This window comes from Phyllobates terribilis, unplaced genomic scaffold, assembly GCF_046119375.1.
Source record: "Phyllobates terribilis strain yellow unplaced genomic scaffold, ASM4611937v1 Scaffold_12__6_contigs__length_324123572, whole genome shotgun sequence".
Lineage (NCBI taxonomy): Eukaryota > Metazoa > Chordata > Amphibia > Anura > Dendrobatidae > Phyllobates > Phyllobates terribilis.
The window spans coordinates 147,225,749-147,246,223 of record NW_027362772.1 but is presented as its reverse complement, the minus strand read 5'-3'; the positions used below and the strand labels follow the sequence as shown (position 1 = coordinate 147,246,223).

Genomic DNA, 20,475 nt, shown 5'->3' with positions numbered 1-20,475 from the left:
ACAAGCAAGACTCTTGTCTTTTACCTTAAATCTGTTATCCTTGCTTAGTATATGATCTGCGGTCTACATCCTAAATCCCCATACACAATCCATAACTGTTAGCCGAACAATTATTCGGCTGTTCCTGTGGCCAACAGCTGATCCTGTAGCCAACAGCCCCCATACACAGGAACGCTCGGCCCAGCCCATCCACAGGCAGCATGGATCAAGGCTGGGCGGCATGTATATCTTAAATAGACTTTAAAGTTCCAGCTGGAATAGATTGAGACAAGACAAGTCGAGCTGAGCCCCCAGCCGTCTCTTCCCAGCACTGCTCCCAGTGATTAACAGGTCTCTCGCTATAGAGTAGACCGGTCAATCACCTGCAGCGGTAATGGGAAGAGCTGGATTTTTAAAGTATATTACCTCTGAAACACCAGAGAGTTTCAGAGAAAAGTATACATGGCTGCCATTGTGAAGCCAGGATCTGATTCATGCTGACCATGGTTTGATGAGCATGAATTAGGTGCCAGGTTCCCCTTAATTTATTGTGTTTAGATCAGTTCAACATGCACCGAATCATTTGCTTCTTAATAAATTGTGTGCATACAAAGGGGTTGTCTGGCTTTGGGGTACAAGTCTGCAATCACTGTATGTGACTGCAGACTTGTAAATCCTCACATCGCAAAATATGAGGACTGTGGGTGTCAGCAGCAGGAATGGGCTGCCATATGGCTGCAAGTATGCAATTTGCATACTTCCAGCCACATTCCGACTAGATGTGTCTGGCCTCACTCAATACACTTGCATTGAGCAAGGCCATGCACGACTAGTCGGCATGTGATGCATGTATGCAAATCACATACTTGCTGTTACGTGCCCACAGCTCCCGGCACCGGCACCAGAGAAACATAGAGTGACTGCAGACTTGTACCCTAAGGCCAAACAACCCCTTTAACTCCAGTGAAGTAAGGTTTAGTGCTAGTGTTATATATTGTGCTGACCAAGTTTTATCCTGCACAGCTCTTATCTTTTGGGTTCTTCAGGGTTCACACTGTAAAAATGGACTCAATGGGAGTCCTCTGCAATGTGAACCCCATCCTACTTTTTTGCACTCTTGTATTAAAAATGACTGTTCCCTATCACCTGACATCTCCCTGGGGCTTTGAAACTTTGATTTTCATGTTTTTATAATTTAGTTGTATTTTTTTAAATAAAATATTAATTTGTTACTATTTATCTTGCAGCTAGATCAGATCCAGAAGCATTCGTGGTATCTGTAAGTATTTTGCATTTTGTTTTGAGAAAGGTATCAATTGTAAATGCTTCATATAATATTTAGTGACTCTTACGGACCAATTGTATTGAATTCTGCATCTGCAGAAGTGGACAAACATTGCAAATCACATACATCAATTTACATAGGTTTCTGTACTTTCTACACAATTTCATTTCATGTCTCTGTTCTGTATTTGTTTCATGCTATAATTGCATTTTAGTTCTCAAAAACATCCCTAAGGCTAAGAACCCACAATGCGAAAACACAACGGATTCCCGCTGAGTATTCGTTTGTGGAAAATCCACTGTATTTTACAGTGCCAAGCACTTGAGATTTTAAGAAATCCAGACCTGTGTGAAAGTTTTAGGCAGGAGTGGAAAAAAGGCTGCAAAATAAGACGTTCAAAAATAGAAGTAAGAGCGCAGTCAGACAGCCGTATTGCTTGCACGAGGATCTCATCATTATCATTGGACTGGCCATCGGTTATCCTGACCTGAGCGTGACAGCTGCATAGAACTACATGCTGTCACACACAGGTGAGGATAGCCGACAGCCAGTCCGAGGATTTTGATGCGAGTAATATGGCTGTCTGACAGCACCCTAAAAGTGTTTATTTTTATCAATTAAAAATTTAAAGGGTGTGAATAAAATAAAAAATCTGAATCCATTATCCATGCGATGCTCAGCATATCAATTTATGCTGCTGATGAAAGTGCCAAGGGTGGACCGCGCGGCTCCACCTATCCGTCTTCCCAATGATTTCTGCTGCAGGAGGTTCGTAGTGGAAATACTACAAGTGAATGACGCGCCCCCTGGGCCATATTCTTTAGGGGGAATATCCGGAGCCGGATCAGATGGGGGTTGTAGTCTTCCGAGTGGCTGTGACCCGGTCCGTGCCCAGGGTGTCAAACTCAGTTGTATGTGGCAGTCCTACAGATGTTACTAAGTTCTTAATGTCGACTACGCCACCCGTTGTGTTGCGGTCACTGTGGCCGCCGCTGCAGCAGGGTCCGCTGAGGCTGGTGGTGTAGGTGCAGCTTTGGTGATATAACCCCCAACGGGTGGGGTATAGCCTCAGGGGGATCAGGTGCAGAGGATGGGAGTTGTGGTGATGCAGTGTAGACGGCAATCAGAGACAGAGTCGGGTTATGCAGTTTAGGATGTTTACTCACTGCTGATGTTCTGGTCACTCCAGCTTCGAGTGACCTCCCGAGCCGTGCTGCGTCCACCAGGTTCTGGATCCAGCCAACCCCCAAATAAGTCCGGAGCGTGACCCTGAGCTCTCCTTCTGTCCTTTCCTCTGGCCGTCCCCACTATTGATCCACCCAGGTCCAGCTCCCTCGGGCCTTCTGTTGGGAGACCCTTGGCCTTGGGTTCCCTGACCCTCCACGTGGTATGCCTTCGTGGTGGATGTGGTGGGTGGCCGTGGCAGACGCTGCCCACGGCCTCCGGTCTCTGGCTGGGGTGTGTTTTTGCCCCCACCAGCTTGGGTTCCGGTACCCTGTGCCGACTCTTCACCCGGGGATTTAATTTGGGTTCTTAGAGTCCTCTCTTCTGTTTCCCCCTCTGGGTCTCTCTTTCTCCTCTCTCACTCTGGGTCTCTCTTCTCCTCAGCTCGCTGACTTTCTCTCTGCAACTGACCCTGTTCTTAGTTGGTGCCCACCTTATATACACCCTCTATGTGTGAGCTCAGGTGACCAGCACCCAATGAGCTCCTATCTTTACCCAGGCTGCTCCCCCTATCTGCCCCTACACTACTTGGGATGTACCACCCCCCTCCCACTCCAGCCAGGAACAGACTCGGTCGTACCTGCACATTTCTAAGTGGGAGTACCGTCGGTCTGCTCCTCGGAAATGGGATGTGTGTAGTGCATGCAGCCTACCGAGCTCAGTTCCACACTCCTTCCTTACCCGGGAGTGGAATATCACACCTCTGGGTTGAGGTGCAATACCCCTGTAGCAGCCGAATCCTCAGGGTGCTACATTCCCCCCTGGTAAATCACAGCACGTCCTCGGGCTGTAAGACAAAAACATCACAAAACATACAAAAATTTTCATATAAACATAAACATATAAAACATATAAAACTTTATATAAATTAGCAGCATTAAACATTCTCGTCGTCTCTTGTTCCTCCTCCGGTCACTGGGCAACTGTTGACCGGGCAAAGTGCGACAGTTCCTTTCTTTAAGATGATTTAACAGTAAAACCAGTAGGGGGCGCTTTAGGACGCGCAACTATATACAAGGATATGGCCGCTCTCAGTCCTCGGCCAGTTAAGGAGGGAAAGGGAATGGCTGCTCACAGTCCTCAGCCTGTGGGATTAAGGGTAAACGGGTGAACAGTTCACTCAGCTGGTCCCAACGGGGACTATATTAGCAATAACAGTTTCTTTGTACCCCGATCGGGTAACTATTTACAGCACCTGCTCCGCTGTACTCAACAACGTCTTCCTCCTGCTCCTTCTTTGGGGATCTCAGCTTCAGACCCGTCCGGATCCTCTTGCTCTTCCTCCTCACATCGCAGCTCCTCCTCTGTCAGGCGATGCACATGGAGGGCGTAAGGTCCTTTGGCACACTTGTGCCGGGTAAAGGTGACCTCGTCCCCGATATAAAGGTCACGACCTCTGTGCCCCTCCGGCAGATGGGACTCCACATCTCTGCGCATGACAAAGACGTCGCCGGGGGTGTTGTGGTCTCTGATGAAGCCCCACCCATGCTGCATGTTGAACTTAATTACAGTCCCGGTGGTGCGGGGACTGTGCGCTGCACGGGGGTCCCTCCTGGTCCGGCTCTTCTGCTCGGCGCTCCTTATTTGGGCCTGTTGTTCCCGGACCCGCCTCTCTCTCCGCTCCCTCGCAAACTCCTCGAGCTGCTGTCGGCAGCACTCAGCACGCTCCGCTGCAGCTGCCCTGGTTTCTTGAGTGAACCCCATTAGGTCTTCTCCGGTGGGGTCCCACTCAAATTGGGTCTCTTCAAGCGGGGGCGAGATCCTTATCACGGGCTTCGGAGCCGGAATCAGGGGTGCACACATGGCCCCAACCCTCCTCTGGTGCTCCAGTCCATAATATTCCTGGGGCCAGATGAAAGGCTGCCCGTCCGGCCACGTGTGCTGGGCAAACAAGTCCTCTCCCAGACGCGGCACCCTTGGTTTTACGGGTGCGGGCGCGGTGGTGGTGGCGCCCGGGTTGCCCAGGCCTTGCGGCCAGGCCTGGGGCACCTGGAAGGTGAAGGGCACCGTTAGGACGGCGGCGCCCTGGGCTACCTGGCCTTGCGGCCAGGCCGGAGGCTCCGCGGAGGTAGGGGGCGCTGTTGGTGATGCGACGCCCGGGAATTCTAGGCCCTGCGACCAGGCTGGTGTTACTTCCTGTTTTGCCACGCTCGGGGTCGGTGCGCATGGCGTCACAGGGGTCGCGGCGGCGGCTTCCGGTTGGGGCCTAGTCTGCGTCGGTGACATGGCGTTTTCGGGCACAGCAGGGGGACTTTCGGGCTCTGCGACGGGGAGCTGGGGCAGGTAAGCGGTGTCCCGGTTTGGGGTATAGACGTCCCCTTTACCTGCCTCCATGCGTTCGGCTCCCTTCTCGGCGCCGTCTCCGGCCTTGGGTCCTCCCGCGCCATCCTCAGAGGCGGTCTGTCTCCTCATCTTGGCTGGCGTGCTCCGGGTCTTGGTTTGCTGGGCCATCTCTCGGCTCCACTCCGCCAATGTCTCTCGCTGTACCCGGGCCATCCTCCGTGCGAGGCCCTCCAGAGCGGTCTGTGCACACTCCCGGTCTCGGGGGAGCTGTGCGAGGACCTCCACTAGGCCTAGTGGGGTCGTGGTTTCCAGCAGGCTCCTGACCAACGGGTCGGTGCTGCTCTGCTCTTCTTCCAGCAGGCTCCTGGCCAGCAGGCCGGTGCTGCTCTGCTCTCCCTCCTCGGTTTCTAGCAGGCTCCTGGCCAACGGGCCGGTGCTGCTCTGCATTCTCGCCATCTCCGGGTAAGCTCCTCCGATATTCTTCTCCAGGCTTCTTGCCTCCGGGTGCACTCGCTCCAGACTGCTCCAGGCGGCACCCATCTTCGTTCTTTTCTTTCGTCTCCTCCCACTTCGAGGGCGGTCCCGGGGCCACTTGGTGACTGTCAGCTCCAGGGGCGGTTCTTTCACGCTGACAGACACCTCTAGCATCACAGTCTCTGTTGGTGGGGGCGGTTTCCACTTTTGGCGCCATTTTCGGTCCTGGCCCACGATGGGAGGTGGCCTCTTGCCATCCTCTGGCACGCCCATAATGGCGTCCGCTCTGACAAGGCGGGAAACCTTTGGAAATGGCGGGAATCGCTTCCCAGTGGCGGGAAACTCTGCAGATGGCGGGAAAAAGCTATTAATGGCGGACAACCGGCGGGAATCGACTGGTGATGGGGTCCGATGGCGGGGACCCTCCGGAACCGGCAGGAGACTTCTTTTTGAGGTAAACTCGTTCTTTTCTTCAGGCACGCAGTACCCGGGTGTTGCGGGCACGTAATCCTGCCGACTACGCCAAAGTTGACGCGCCCCCTGGGCCATATTCTTTAGGGGGAATATCCGGAGCCGGATCAGATGGGGGTTGTAGTCTTCCGAGTGGCTGTGACCCGGTCCGTGCCCAGGGTGTCAAACTCAGTTGTATGTGGCAGTCCTACAGATGTTACTAAGTTCTTAATGTCGACTACGCCACCCGTTGTGTTGCGGTCACTGTGGCCGCCGCTGCAGCAGGGTCCGCTGAGGCTGGTGGTGTAGGTGCAGCTTTGGTGATATAACCCCCAACGGGTGGGGTATAGCCTCAGGGGGATCAGGTGCAGAGGATGGGAGTTGTGGTGATGCAGTGTAGACGGCAATCAGAGACAGAGTCGGGTTATGCAGTTTAGGATGTTTACTCACTGCTGATGTTCTGGTCACTCCAGCTTCGAGTGACCTCCCGAGCCGTGCTGCGTCCACCAGGTTCTGGATCCAGCCAACCCCCAAATAAGTCCGGAGCGTGACCCTGAGCTCTCCTTCTGTCCTTTCCTCTGGCCGTCCCCACTATTGATCCACCCAGGTCCAGCTCCCTCGGGCCTTCTGTTGGGAGACCCTTGGCCTTGGGTTCCCTGACCCTCCACGTGGTATGCCTTCGTGGTGGATGTGGTGGGTGGCCGTGGCAGACGCTGCCCACGGCCTCCGGTCTCTGGCTGGGGTGTGTTTTTGCCCCCACCAGCTTGGGTTCCGGTACCCTGTGCTGACTCTTCACCCGGGGATTTAATTTGGGTTCTTAGAGTCCTCTCTTCTGTTTCCCCCTCTGGGTCTCTCTTTCTCCTCTCTCACTCTGGGTCTCTCTTCTCCTCAGCTCGCTGACTTTCTCTCTGCAACTGACCCTGTTCTTAGTTGGTGCCCACCTTATATACACCCTCTATGTGTGAGCTCAGGTGACCAGCACCCAATGAGCTCCTATCTTTACCCAGGCTGCTCCCCCTATCTGCCCCTACACTACTTGGGATGTACCACCCCCCTCCCACTCCAGCCAGGAACAGACTCGGTCGTACCTGCACATTTCTAAGTGGGAGTACCGTCGGTCTGCTCCTCGGAAATGGGATGTGTGTAGTGCATGCAGCCTACCGAGCTCAGTTCCACACTCCTTCCTTACCCGGGAGTGGAATATCACACCTCTGGGTTGAGGTGCAATACCCCTGTAGCAGCCGAATCCTCAGGGTGCTACATGAACATAGCCACATTTCTTCGCTAAAATATCCTAGTGATGTCACATGTTTCAGACTGACGGTAAAGACTCATTCAGACGTCCTTTTTTCTCTCGCACAAGAAAAAGCAAACAGATTATTTTGATCAGAATGTGGTTGGAATCTCATCAGTGTTTCTCATGCGTGGAGAAAAAAAAAGTGTTCTCCACCTCCTCCTTGCTGCCAGGCCATGAAAATGTCATCTTGCTGTCTGATTTTTTCATGGACCCATAGTCTTGCATTGCCGAATTTGATCTGATCCTCCTATCAAAATCAGACATGTCTCCGTAATTTTCCATGGACCACACTGTCCGAGATAAATCACGGACATGTGAATGGCCCCATAGACTATCTAACCGTGAAAACCATGGATAGCACTGGTATGCGACACAATGGACGTCTGAATGAGGCCTAAGCATCATTCTAGTGAGTGGCACATTTTATAAAGACCATCATGTGTAGTCAAAGAAATCTATGGTAAGTCAATTTCCATCCAAAATTCTAAGACTGGAAAACACACTGAGCTTCTCAAAGTCTTGGTCCAGTCTATACTAGTGGTAACAATATCATCTTTCCAGGGCAAAAGCTAAACTATATAACTAAATACCCATTACGGTCATGTCTGGGGTACAAAACAAGGCTGGAGATCATGAATATAAACTGGGCCTTACTCCAACTGGAAAGACTTGAGTGAAATCAAATTCTTATTTAGTACTAAGTGTTCACTTTATAGGTGGATGTGTTTTTAATTTTTAATATTAATTTCTTAACCAAAGGGAATCTGTCAGTAGTTTTTGTTGCTATGTGATCTGAGAATAGCATGATGTAAGGTCTGAGACCCTGATTCCAGGTATGTATCACTTATTGGGCTTTGTGTTGCTGTTTCAATAAAATCAGTGTTTTATCAGCAGGAGATTATCACTACAGGACTATGTGTCTGGTGCCTACTAGTCAACTGCTCTGTGTAACCCGCCCCATACCACTGATTGGCAGCTTTCTCTGTGCACTGTACATAGGCAGAAAGCTGTCAATCAGTGATGGAGGTGGAGTTATAAAAAGCTCAGCATACTGAGCACTGCTAGATCTGCAGCAAAGAAAACTGTGATTATATCACAATGACAGGAAGCAGCCCAGTGAGTGACACACCGCTGGAATCAGGGACTCAGCCCGTACACCATGCTGCTCTGAGATGGGGTAGAAAAAAACCTCGTGACAGATTCCCTTTAATCTCTTAGTGGCAATGTCCTTGAGAAACATTATTGATAAACTATGCAAAATTATTATAGTGAACCTGTAACCAGGGCAGACCTAGTTATGGACTTACAAAGGCTAATTAGTTTAATGTCCTAAACACTGATGACAAGTTCCCTTTAAGATTAGGCAGGTATTTAATACTCCCTATAAATTTATATTCCTAGTTTTACACATTACATAGCTTTTAGTTTTCACAGGAGTCTTATTCTCTGTTCCTTCAGTCACTCACTTTATGGTTGACGAAAAAGAACATTGATTAGCCTGAGGGGTAATGATATGTCTGCTCTAATATCAGTGAGTAAAGCAAGGCTTCCTTGTAAAATGTACGATATTTCCATACATAGCTCTAAACCATTATCTGATGAGTCCTTGGCTAGTCTGGCCTAACAGACTATCCTAGGATTCTCACGTGTGTCCCGGCCCTGACACAATGATGTGTCTCAATGTCTTGCAGAGGAAGTGATTATAGAGTCAATCACTTGCCTATAGGGTCCTGTGTGTGCAACAATAATAAAAATAACATTGCAATTAAAAGTGGGCATGCCTATATTCTGTATAGAGGATGGGACCTCATAATTATTTTTCTAGTGGGTTAAGTTGACCCAGCCCAACAATGTGTAAGAGCAAATGTTATTCACTTACTTTTCAAAACTTTTGACCCTGAGCTGTAATGGTACATCGCAAAACGTAATTTTAGTGGCCAGAATGTGGAAATAATTTAGATACCACCATCACATCCAAGGAATTAAACAGAGGCAGGACGCTCCCTCAATCGCCCCATTGATGATCACACAGCATGATTGTAGGGTGCCTATCGGATGCCATTGCAGTTGAGGCCCAAACAACGCCCCCGCGAGCCGCTGTCTGCAGTTATACACTGATAGACGTAATATGTTGTAATATGGAAGTGTTGCATTGTATTATCTAAGCAGTTCATGAGATCAGACGCTTAAATGGGTATTCCCATCTCTAATATCATACCCCAATATGTAGTAGGTGTGATAATAATAGTATTAGCAAATACTTCTAACTAGAAGTGTAGTGTAGTTCTTCTGATTAGCTGTGTCGCTTACCCCATGTGCAGGGCATTGCAGTAGCTTAGGTATCCATGGTTATGACCACTCATATAGTGATAGTAAGCATGGATACCTAAGCTACTGCAATGTCCTGCACATGAGGTAAGCTACATAACTAATCAGAAGAACTATAGTACATTTCTAATTGGAGGTATTGGATACTAATAATATTATTATTACACCCACTACATATTGGGATAGGATCTTGGAGGTGGGAAGACCCATGTAGGCACCCTAGTGGAAAGAAAAGTTTATAAAGTCCTTCATTTTATAGGAATTAAAGAAAAAAGAAGAAGAAAAAAATATAATAATAATAATAATAATAATAATAAATATATATATATATATATATATATATATATATATATATATATATATATATACAGTACAGACCAAAAGTTTGGACACACCTCATTTAAAGATTTTTCTGTATTTTCATGACTATGAAAATTGTACATTCGCACTGAAGGCATCAAAACTATGAATTAACACATGTGGAATTATATACTTAACAAAAAAGTGTGAAACAACTGAAAATAGGTCTTATATTCTAGGTTCTTCAAAGTAGCCACCTTTTGCTTTGATGACTGCTTTGCACACTCTTGGCATTCTCTTGATGAGCTTCAAGAGGTAGTCACTGGAAATTATCTTCCAACAATCTTGAAGGAGTTCCCAGAGATGCTTAGCACTTGGCCCTTTTGCCTTCACTCTGCGGTCCAGCTCACCCCAAACCGTCTCGATTGGGTTCAGGTCTGGTGACTGTGGAGGCCAGGTCATCTGGCGTAGGACCCCATCACTCTCCTTCTTGGTCAAATAGCCCTTACACAGCCTGGAGTTGTGTTTGGGGTCATTGTCCTGTTGAAAAATAAATGATGGTCCAACTAAACGCAAACCGGATGGAATAGCATGCCGCTGCAAGATGCTGTGGTAGCCATGCTGGTTCAGTATGTCTTCAATTTTGAATAAATCCACAACAGTGTCACCAGCAAAGCACCCCCACACCATCACACCTCCTCCTCCATGCTTCACTGTGGGAACCAGGCATGTAGAGTCCATCCGTTCACCTTTTCTGCGTCGCACAAAGACACGGTGGTTGGAACCAAAGATCTCAAATTTGGACTCATCAGACCAAAGCACAGATTTCCACTGGTCTAGTGTCCATTTCTTGTGTTCTTTAGCCCAAACAAGTCTCTTCTGCTTGTTGCCTGTCCTTAGTAGTGGTTTCCTAGCAGCTATTTTACCATGAAGGCTTGCTGCACAAAGTCTCCTCTTAACAGTTGTTGAAGAGATGTGTCTGCTGCTAGAACTCTGTGTGGCATTGACCTGGTCTCTAATCTGAGCTGCTGTTAACCTGCGATTTCTGAGGCTGGTGACTCGGATAAACTTATCCTCAGAAGCAGAGGTGACTCTTGGTCTTCCTTTCCTGGGGCGGTCCTCATGTGAGCCAGTTTCTTTGTAGCGCTTGATGGTTTTTGCAACTGCACTTGGGGACACTTTCAAAGTTTTCCCAATTTTTCGCACTGACTGACCTTCATTTCTTAAAGTAATGATGGCTGCTCGTTTTTCTTTACTTAGCTGCTTTTTTCTTCCCATAATACAAATTCTAACAGTCTATTCAGTAGGACTATCAGCTGTGTATCCACCTGACTTCTGCACAACACAACTGATGGTCCCAACCCCATTTATAAGGCAAGAAATCCCACTTATTAAACCTGGCAGGGCACACCTGTGAAGTGAAAACCATTTCCGGTGACTACCTCTTGAAGCTCATCAAGAGAATGCCAAGAGTGTGCAAAGCAGTCATCAAAGCAAAAGGTGGCTACTTTGAAGAACCTAGAATATAAGACATATTTTCAGTTGTTTCACAATTTTTTGTTAAGTATATAATTCCACATGTGTTAATTCATAGTTTTAATGCCTTCAGTGTGAATGTACAATTTTCAAAGTCATGAAAATACAGAAACGTCTTTAAATGAGAAGGTGTGTCCAAACTTTTGGTCTGTACTGTATATAAATTTGAATCACCACACTCCTATTGTAGAATGTATACATTATTAGCCTCATGTCATGAATACTGTAAAAAATGCTGGTTCATTCTACCGCCACAAAAAAATGGATAAAAAGTGTTAAAATGTGCTCCAAAATTGTACAAATGAAATATGCAAATCCTCTGCAAAAGAAAGAAAAATTCCCATATACTGCTCTGTCAACAAAAAAAAGACAAGCTTGAGAAGTAAAGAAAAGGAAGTTAATGCACCCATAGTGCTGGCAGAATGCTGATGAAGAGGATAAAAAAGTGTTAAAATGTGCTCCAAAATTGTACAAATGAAAGATGCAAATCCTCTGCAAAAAGAAAAATTCATATATACTGCTCTGTCAACAAAAAAAAAATGACAGGCTTGGGAAGTAAGGAAAAGGCGGTTAATGCACCTAAAGTGCTGGCAGAATGCTGATGAAGAGGAATGGCATACTGAAAAGGAGTGGATAGAAAATGATAGTGTGTGAGAATCAGGACATATATGGCTGAATTTTCAAGTATTACGATCCGAACAGTACTTGGACCGTAATACACGGTCATACCGGAGAGTCTCCTGACCTAAATGCATATTTTAGGCAATTAGTTCAGTGATTGGGCCGGGTATTGCGATCAGAGCACTGTCAGTGTTTCAGTCTTAGACTTGTTGTTGGGGTGGAGGACAACAAGACCATGCTTTTTTATGGGTTTTAGGTAAAACTACAAGTATATTGTAAGCGCGGCAGGAACGATGAAATTATACAGGATAAGTGTTCACAAATTACCAACATTTTTTGCTATGAGACTGTGGAAAACTAGCGAACCTCATGGTAACGGTGCCAAGATGCCCATACACAATGATTGACTTTAATCTGATCACATACATCAATCATAATCCCTACTTATAGAGGGAAAAGCCACAGTGCGATTTCCTAAGCTTTCTAAATACTGGATTCATTATATGAAATTACATTGCTTAAACTGAATTAAACCAATTATAAAATGATTGAAATAATAGTCATTTAGAGAGTGGATGCTTAATTAGGTCCATATGTACATAGTCCCCTTGGCTGTCTAGCATTGGCAGTTTTAGGGACTTGGCATAATGGAAGCTCAAGAGACCATGATAAATTGTGGCCAAGCGCACAGCTGTCTAACCTCATCCATGTTAACCATTCAAGGGCCACTCAGGAAAAGAGACGGTTAAACCCATCTGGAACTGTTTGCACTGACTTAGAAGTTTTATACCCTTTTGTGTTCAATTCTAAAATACCAAGAGCCTTAATGTTTTGTATATGGAAAATAAAGGGGTATTCCCATCATTCTAAATGTTAAGGCGTATCATAAAGATGGAAGTCTGATTTGGACTCCTGCCAACCATGAGAATATAGGAGTTGAGGTCTAACTGGCATTTCTATTGTACAATGTAAGTTTTTTTCCAGCTCCTGCCTCCACAAACCCCTCCCCTCTCCATAGAGTTTTATGAGCACCAACTGCCATCTTATCCTTCAGTGAGCTGCTGACTTGTCTTAGCTGAGTATAAACTTTATCAGGGAACTGAGAGTTAGTGAGGAGAAAGAATAGATTATAAAGTTTCTTATCTTCACTTCTACTATTGCTTTATTAATAAAAAACAGTGATTGCATGGTGCAAGCTATGTTGTAATGCCCTGCACAGTTGGTGGCTCAGGAGTGTCCCTGTGCAGGGAAAATCAATAAAATAGTTACATTGTAACTGTAGTTTCAGTGGAACTTGCAGCAGAATGCCTCTAGCTCCTCCCTCCTCCATAGAATTCTAAAAGCACTAACTGTCTTCTTATCCTTCAGTGAGCTGATAACTTGTCTTAACAGAATATAGACTCAACATATAATGATGAGTCCAGGGAAGATCTGTTTTCACTGAATACAGATTTCAAAGATTTTACCCTTGAATTAAGAATTTTGAGACTGAAAGATCAGTCCTTGAGGAGAAAGAAGCAGATTTCTCTGACAACATATATTAGAAAATTGCTTATTTTTAAGTGTACTATTGATTTATGAAATAAAAATTAAAACAGCGGTTACTCTTTAAGTGATATGGCCCCTTTATTCTAAGAATTGGTCTGGCTTTCAGCTTTTAGAGCCCATCAGCCATTAGATAAGTATATCGTAGAACTTTGCCAATACTTGTAATAGAGGAAAACCCCTCTAATTATTATTCCTCATCCTGTATCACTCCAGTGAACTATGTATATGAGACACATAAAATACCTATCAATAGTCCATGTGTCCATTGTGCCTTTGTTTCCACTGACCCAATGCCCTTTAGTATTGTTCTAGGGTGGCATCCTTCAACCTGATATGAGACCTTCACCAAGACTACATTCAATATCTTGCTTTCAACAACAATATCTCTTAAGGTGGTTGTAAAAGTGAAATCTGCCGACAGTTATTTCTCCTGGCCTTTTGCATACACATGCATGCTCAGTTGGATTGAGCGCATTTTTGTCCTCTTTGGTGGTGGGAGGAGAGTAAACCACTACCTGACACTCCTGGCAGTGCCTTACCTCTAGGAAGGAGCACAAAACTGCCCGATCTTCCTCTCACCCAGCATCAACTATTTGGTGACAGCTTGTCAAGCAAGGTGACGGAAGGAACAAGTGTACAACGACAGTAAAAGGGGAAAGGGAGCCCAACAACTAGGGAAAGGGGAACTGGAGACCCTAGGCAGATCTAATATCACCCTGCTTACCCTATCATCCCTATATAGGTTCCGCACCTATCGCCGAGCAGGAAACCTAATCCCTGAATGTCTCTAGAGCTTGGAGGGGACGTGGTGAACACTAGTCAGGCCCCACTGTAACTAAAGACAACAAGGTAAACAATCAAAAGGGGATAAACTTAGCTTGAGGAGACACCAGAGAGATAACACCAACTGTCCTCCAAGGGAAGTCCAAGAAGAAACTAGCCAACTACTAGTACTCCAGGTATGAACAGAGGAACATACAACTATCACCGGCGACTCTCTGGAGACACTGAGAGTTTTTAACTACCAAGCAAGGGTGTGTCAATTAGCAGCAGAAGGTGGAGGTCGCTGCTGGGTCCTAAATGAAGAAGGATATCATTACATTACAGAGATGACAGGATCAAGAAGGCGTCTGCAATGCAAAGTGCAGCAACCTTCTATAGCCGGATCCAGAGCGACTGTCTGTCACACTTGATACACTCGCGACAGAGATAGGCTGAATATAATTTCTATTGGGGAACAAGTTTCCAATGCCTTTTCCACTATTTGTAGTTTTGAATTATCTGTTGGTATAACTTTTACTGTTTTCACAAGACTCTGATCCAGCGGCCACATTGATAGACCATCACTGCCAGACCAGAGCCCTTTGAACTTCCGCCTAACTGCCGGCCTCCCAATTGCCTCTTCTGATTTGTAGTTGTCGCATGACATCATCATTGTGGCATAATGCATGCATGATGTCACTTGTGCACCTACTAATCAGAAGAGGCTTCGCGAATGCCAGCAGTTAGGGGGAAGTCTGCAGGGCTTTAGTCTGGCAGCCACAAAATTCTGACATGACCAATGGTCTTTATTCATAAAGTGTTAAAAACACCAATACACCAGTGTAACATACATTATAGAAAGGTTGATATTCCATAATGTTCAGGACCATTCACCCAGATGCTAATGATGAACCGTACAATCTTGTCCTTTAACGCACGCAAAATCTTATAAACCAGAAAAAAACATTCTGTATCTGCCTTAACTAATACTGCCTAGCCGCTGAGGTTGGCACCCTAGAAGATACAAGATATGGCTCCCCGCTCAGTGACGGCTCTCCCTATATTCCCCTGAAATGCCTTATTATGGTAAAATATAGGTGGGAATATAAGTAATGTAATGTAAATGAAAGCAAGACTATAAGTATTAAAGGTAATCAAAAACCCTCTAGGATAGAAACTAATTATATCTCATAACAAAGTGACTATTGCTTGTAAAAAAGAATAATAATGTATATAAAATAGGGAACTTATTGTATAGCTGCTGTGACTGAACGCATTTGCTGTGGATTTGACTGACTCAATTCAAGTCAATGAGTCAAAAACGCAGCAAAAACGCACAAATAATTGACATCACAATAAGATTTTACGTGTGTTAAAGGACCTGATTACATGGTTCACCTTTGGCATCTGGATGAATGGTCCTGAACATTATGGTATATCACCCTTTTTTATAATGTATGTTACACTGGTGTATTGGTGTTTTTAACCCTTTCTGAGTAAATGGCAAATTTCTGTTGCGGAGATTGGCAACTCCGCAAGAGAAATTGACATGCTGCTGTCCTAAGACCCGCCGCGTGTCTGCCCATGGGTGATCCGCAGCCTTAGATGCACACATCGTGGATTTGAGATTTCTAGAAATAGCATACTATGCTGTAACATCTGGACGCTGCGGGTTTGACGCTGCATAAATACATAGCGTCAAACCCGCAGCATTTCCTGATCATGGGCACATACCCAAACTCACCCGCAGCATGTCAATTTCTAGCGTCTCCGCTGCCGATTTTAACCGATTGAAATGTCATTAAGGTCATTACATGCAGTGGATCCACATGTACTGACAAAACATTTGAGGCATTAGTAATAATAGGATTAGGGTTAATGGGATTAGGTGTCGCTGACACCTAACCCTAGCTTTAGTAATGAAGAGGTGTCAGCCAGACACCCTCATTACTTAACCTGTAAGTAAAGAGTTAAAGAAACATACACACTGAGAATAAAACACTTTATTTGAAATAAAACAGACACATTCTCTAATCATTTACATGAACCAATATATTCACCCCAGGTCCCACGTTTCTTTTTTCAAATTCTTTTATTTAGCTCCAAGAAGCATTCATTGCTGTTCAAAATCGCCTCAAAAAACGCACCAAAATTGCGGCACAACACATGTTTTTGCCACAGCATTTTTTGCTGCCAAGAGATGTAGAAACCTTGCAGAAATTTCTGCAATCAAATACTGAATGTGCACACATTTCCTTAGGGTGGAAGAGTCACTGGTCACGATTGGACAAATGGTTTTCGGCAATTTTCCGGCATTAAACTGCTTAAAATGTCACAAAATGTTTGCAACTTTTCCATTTTGATGCCAGTCCCAGCCATCTCTGCCAACTTTTTGAAAGGTGTGTGTGCAGCCCTTAGTCAGGAGGGCTAATTTTTGTCACAAAAGTGGTTTTAATTAAGATAGAAATATCCTCAAGTTCCCGACTGTAATATATTTCTTGCGGTAGCACACATCCTTTAATGAATTTTTTACTCAAGCACACTCTTTATCAAGGCTGGCATGCACGTCGTCGATATTGATGAATCAGGACTATAGAGTCAATCCAGTGCATTATCTTACTGTTTTGGCTCTCCATAAATTAAAACTGTTTTTGGTTCACATACCAGTGTAATGTGTACTAGGACTGCCTTGAGTCTCATGCTATGTTACTTGCCACTCTTTTTGAGTGCTCAATTTCTCCTTATTAGCATTATGCCAGCACTATAGGTGTCAGAACTTTTTTTTAATCACACTTCCCAGTTGTTATTGACCAATCAATTATTTATCAGATGACATCAATTTGTCTGAAAGTCCATGGACCAATTAACATTTCACATGATAGGTGTTGTGGTCCTTTCACAGATTAATTTTTGTGGGACAAAGGTTGAGCACAGTGGTGTAACTTGAACCTTGCGTGCCCCAATACAAAATCTCCAACATGGCCCCCAATGATCGCGGGTTTTTAACAGTAATGGTCTTTTCATATGGTGTAAAGGGATCTTTTGGACCCCAGGGCTCGGGTGCGATTGCAACTTCTGCACCTATTAGAGTTACGCCACTATTGGTGCACACTTCACACATTAAAGGGGTTGTCCAGCCTTGGAGTACAAGTCTGCAGTCGCATAGACTGTGTGCTATGAGGATTCTGTGAACTTCTAACCTACTGATGTCCATCGGTCCTACTTTTTCAATCCTTCCAAAGCAAAAAACATAAGGAACAAAAAAAACTTAGATGACAGGTCAACTATTGAAGTGTAAATTATCTATAAAATATCGGTTTCCCCTGCTGGTAAATATGGAACAGCATAAATGCATGATAATTGGATTAACGCAAAATAATACTATGTCCCCAGAGAAGAAAGTAAGAGGATTTCCATATTCCATAATCCTTATCTTATTATGTCCATATTACTTGTTTTCATGTTTCTCACTAGAGATTGAGCGTAAAGCATTCTCGCGAATTAGAATATGACATTATTTTGATCAAGTCTTTTCGATAAAATAAAAAATGACAAAAAGTTCTAACGATCACTCAGTATGAAGCATTACTGTCTGCTTTTATGCTAGAAGGTCAGAAATAGATTGTAACCTCCATCTGTGACCATCTTTACAACTATTTTGTGGACGTAGCCTTCAGAGAGAATACTGCAGGGTCAGACTACACGGGGGTTGTTGATAGTCTGTAACTATGGAGACTCATAGTTCTCTTTGGCAGCTGTAGGCACACAAGAAGTTGGATATTTTAAATCACGACTATTTGTAGAGTTGTATCATTTGATATTTTGGATGCATTGGATCAAAAAATTAGTTACAAAGGTGGACATGACTAAATGTTTCTGAATTTGTTAATGGACTTTAAAAAAAAAAAAAAGTTGCACTAAAGTTCAGGTTGCAAATTCTCCATTCATTCTTTTTAAGTCACCCTGATTTCAACTTGTTTCTAGTTTCCAACTTGACTCCTGTGGGAGAATCCTAGTCAATTCCTGGTAGACGTGAGTTCTGTAACTCTAAATAGCTGCTGTCCTCACTAGCTCTCATGTACTAATACAACTTTATTCATGTACTGTTTTCCCCTCTTAGGGCTTGTTTCTTCCAACAAAAAAAAATTGTTCACATTTTTACTCCAGAAAAAAATGCAGCGTTTTACAGTACCAGCAAAGTGAATAACATTTCTGAAATCTCATGCACATGCTGCATATTTTCTCCTTACAGATTTGAACTGTCAAAGCATCTTCTGAAATCTGCAGCGTGTCAATTCTTTCTATGTTTTTGCAGCATTTTTTACACATTCAAATGAATAGGAAAAAAATTAACTTAAAAACGCATATATTTTATGCAGCGTATTTCCTGCGAATACTCATCGTGTGCGCATAACCTTATACAGCACCTAATGGATTTCTTCCCCTCTATACTGACGCAGACACTAATGCTGCTTGTCTGTGTGATCTCCACCCAATGGAAGCTGTCCTTTCTAATACAGCTTAATGCATTTTTTTGTGTAAAGGTAGAGAGCTTCAGCCTTAGGGCGCAGTCAGATGTCCATATAAATCAGACGTAGATCGGAACGCAATGCTCGGACTGGCCGGCGGTTCTCCCGACAGCTTTATGTATTTTCATTCCGAGCATTGTGTTCCAATCTCTGTCAAATCTATACGGCTGTCTGACTGCGCCATTAGGCGTAGTGTGCTGTCTGAGCTGAAAGCAGCAGCACAGCCAGCTTTGTAAAGGAGTTGCATAGTCTCTACAATAGGGAATTGTAGAGAATTTTAAAGGAAAACTATTTAGAAAGTTGCACAATTTTGCATTTAGGAAGCAAATAAACAACATAAAAAGTGCTAATGTTATGATAGTCTTTAAAATTGCCCAATATGGGAAATCTATAAATATGATAATGCTCATTTATGGACTATTGATAGTTATACATTTTTGTTTTTGAAGTCTTTCAACTTTGCCTGACCTCTATCGTAGCTTCATCTAGTTTGCAGCTTTGTTATTTTAATATTCTGCATATCTGTAATTTCTACTTAATTTTGCCACACAATTATATCATTTAAACTTGCCTTTGGGAAATACATTCATATATGGTTATAGCAGCTAATAAAATGATCTGCTGTAATTGTGGGTAATCTCTGTACCAATTTAAATGGTCCAAACACCAGACACTACAGGCGTACCCTCAGAATCCTCTTCTTCTACTCTGAAATTATCTCTATTACCCCATTAATTATAGAATAAATTGGGTAATAACATGCCTGCCTACTAATGTAACCCTTAAAATGACTTCTATATCTGGCAGACTTGAATCAGCCCATCATCCGACTTGAAATAGACCACTAACCTGATTTCCTCTTTTACCAGACAAGAGGACTAATGACTTGGCTATGGTAGACGCAGACGTAAAATCCCCACCCCCATACATCAACAAGCCTTGACATCATGCTTATTCCATTGCAGAACAATTCTCTTCTGTGCATAATTCATTAGTTGTTACTTTAAGGTTGGACTTCTTGCATTTAATACCGGCCAAAATCAATATCCATACTCCCAGATCTCTACTCTCACAGTGGTGTTATTTGTCCTAGAGTTCAGCTCTGCTTCAAACAGAGATATGTCAGCCATGGCCACATAAATGTATTACTATATTACTCCATACTGAGCCACAAGCAAGGATTTTCTGTAAAAATCAATCCTATTGCCTTTATTTTCCCACTCTACAAATTGATTTTCCATTTTTGGATGTGACTTTAGTTTGCCAGCTTGTGTTGGAGCCTCAGCAACTTTTATATCTTTTTTATGCTTACTACATTCTTTAACATATTTTTGCATTTTCAGCTGTTTTAAAAACTAAATTTGCAAATTGTCTCTGCAGTGCGGAAGAAGACTAAAACTCTAGTGCCACCTAATGGAAGTGGCAATCCTAAAAGTCAATATCGACCCTTTAACGACCCTTGCCATATGACTTTGGATAAAAGCCAAACCAGAATCTAAATTTGCAGACACAGTGTTTCGGAGTGTTGCCCCTCATCAGTGCAAACTATGAGCTCTGATTTGGCTAGTTGAGAGGTTTAGGACTGGGATCTAAGGGGTAAGGTTTCTCCTTGTGGAGAGTGACAAGCCAAGCCTGGCATGTCAGAGCGAAGAGACTTCTACGCCGTAGGATTGCAACTTCCAAAAGGTGGCACTAAAGTTCAAGTCCTCTTCCTCTCTGCAGAGGCAATTTCTCAGCGGAGCATGCATGATATTTAATTTCCCAGAAGAGCATGCACAATATTTAATTTCCCAGAGGAGCATGCACAACATATAAGTCTCCTCACTCTGACATGCCAGACCTGGCTTGTCACTCTCCTC

General features: G+C 44.3%; 1 protein-coding gene across 5 annotated transcripts in view; it reads left to right on the top strand.

Moving 5' to 3' along the window:
- The window catches only part of BRSK1 (BR serine/threonine kinase 1), a 386,555-nt gene that overhangs the window by 298,334 nt on the left and 67,746 nt on the right, over positions 1 to 20,475 (top strand). For all 5 annotated transcript variants that reach the window (XM_073656345.1, XM_073656344.1, XM_073656348.1 and 2 more), the window contains one exon: positions 1,227 to 1,258. In XM_073656345.1, coding sequence (XP_073512446.1) covers positions 1,227 to 1,258 — 32 coding nt within the window. The remainder of the gene's footprint in view (positions 1 to 1,226; positions 1,259 to 20,475) is intronic.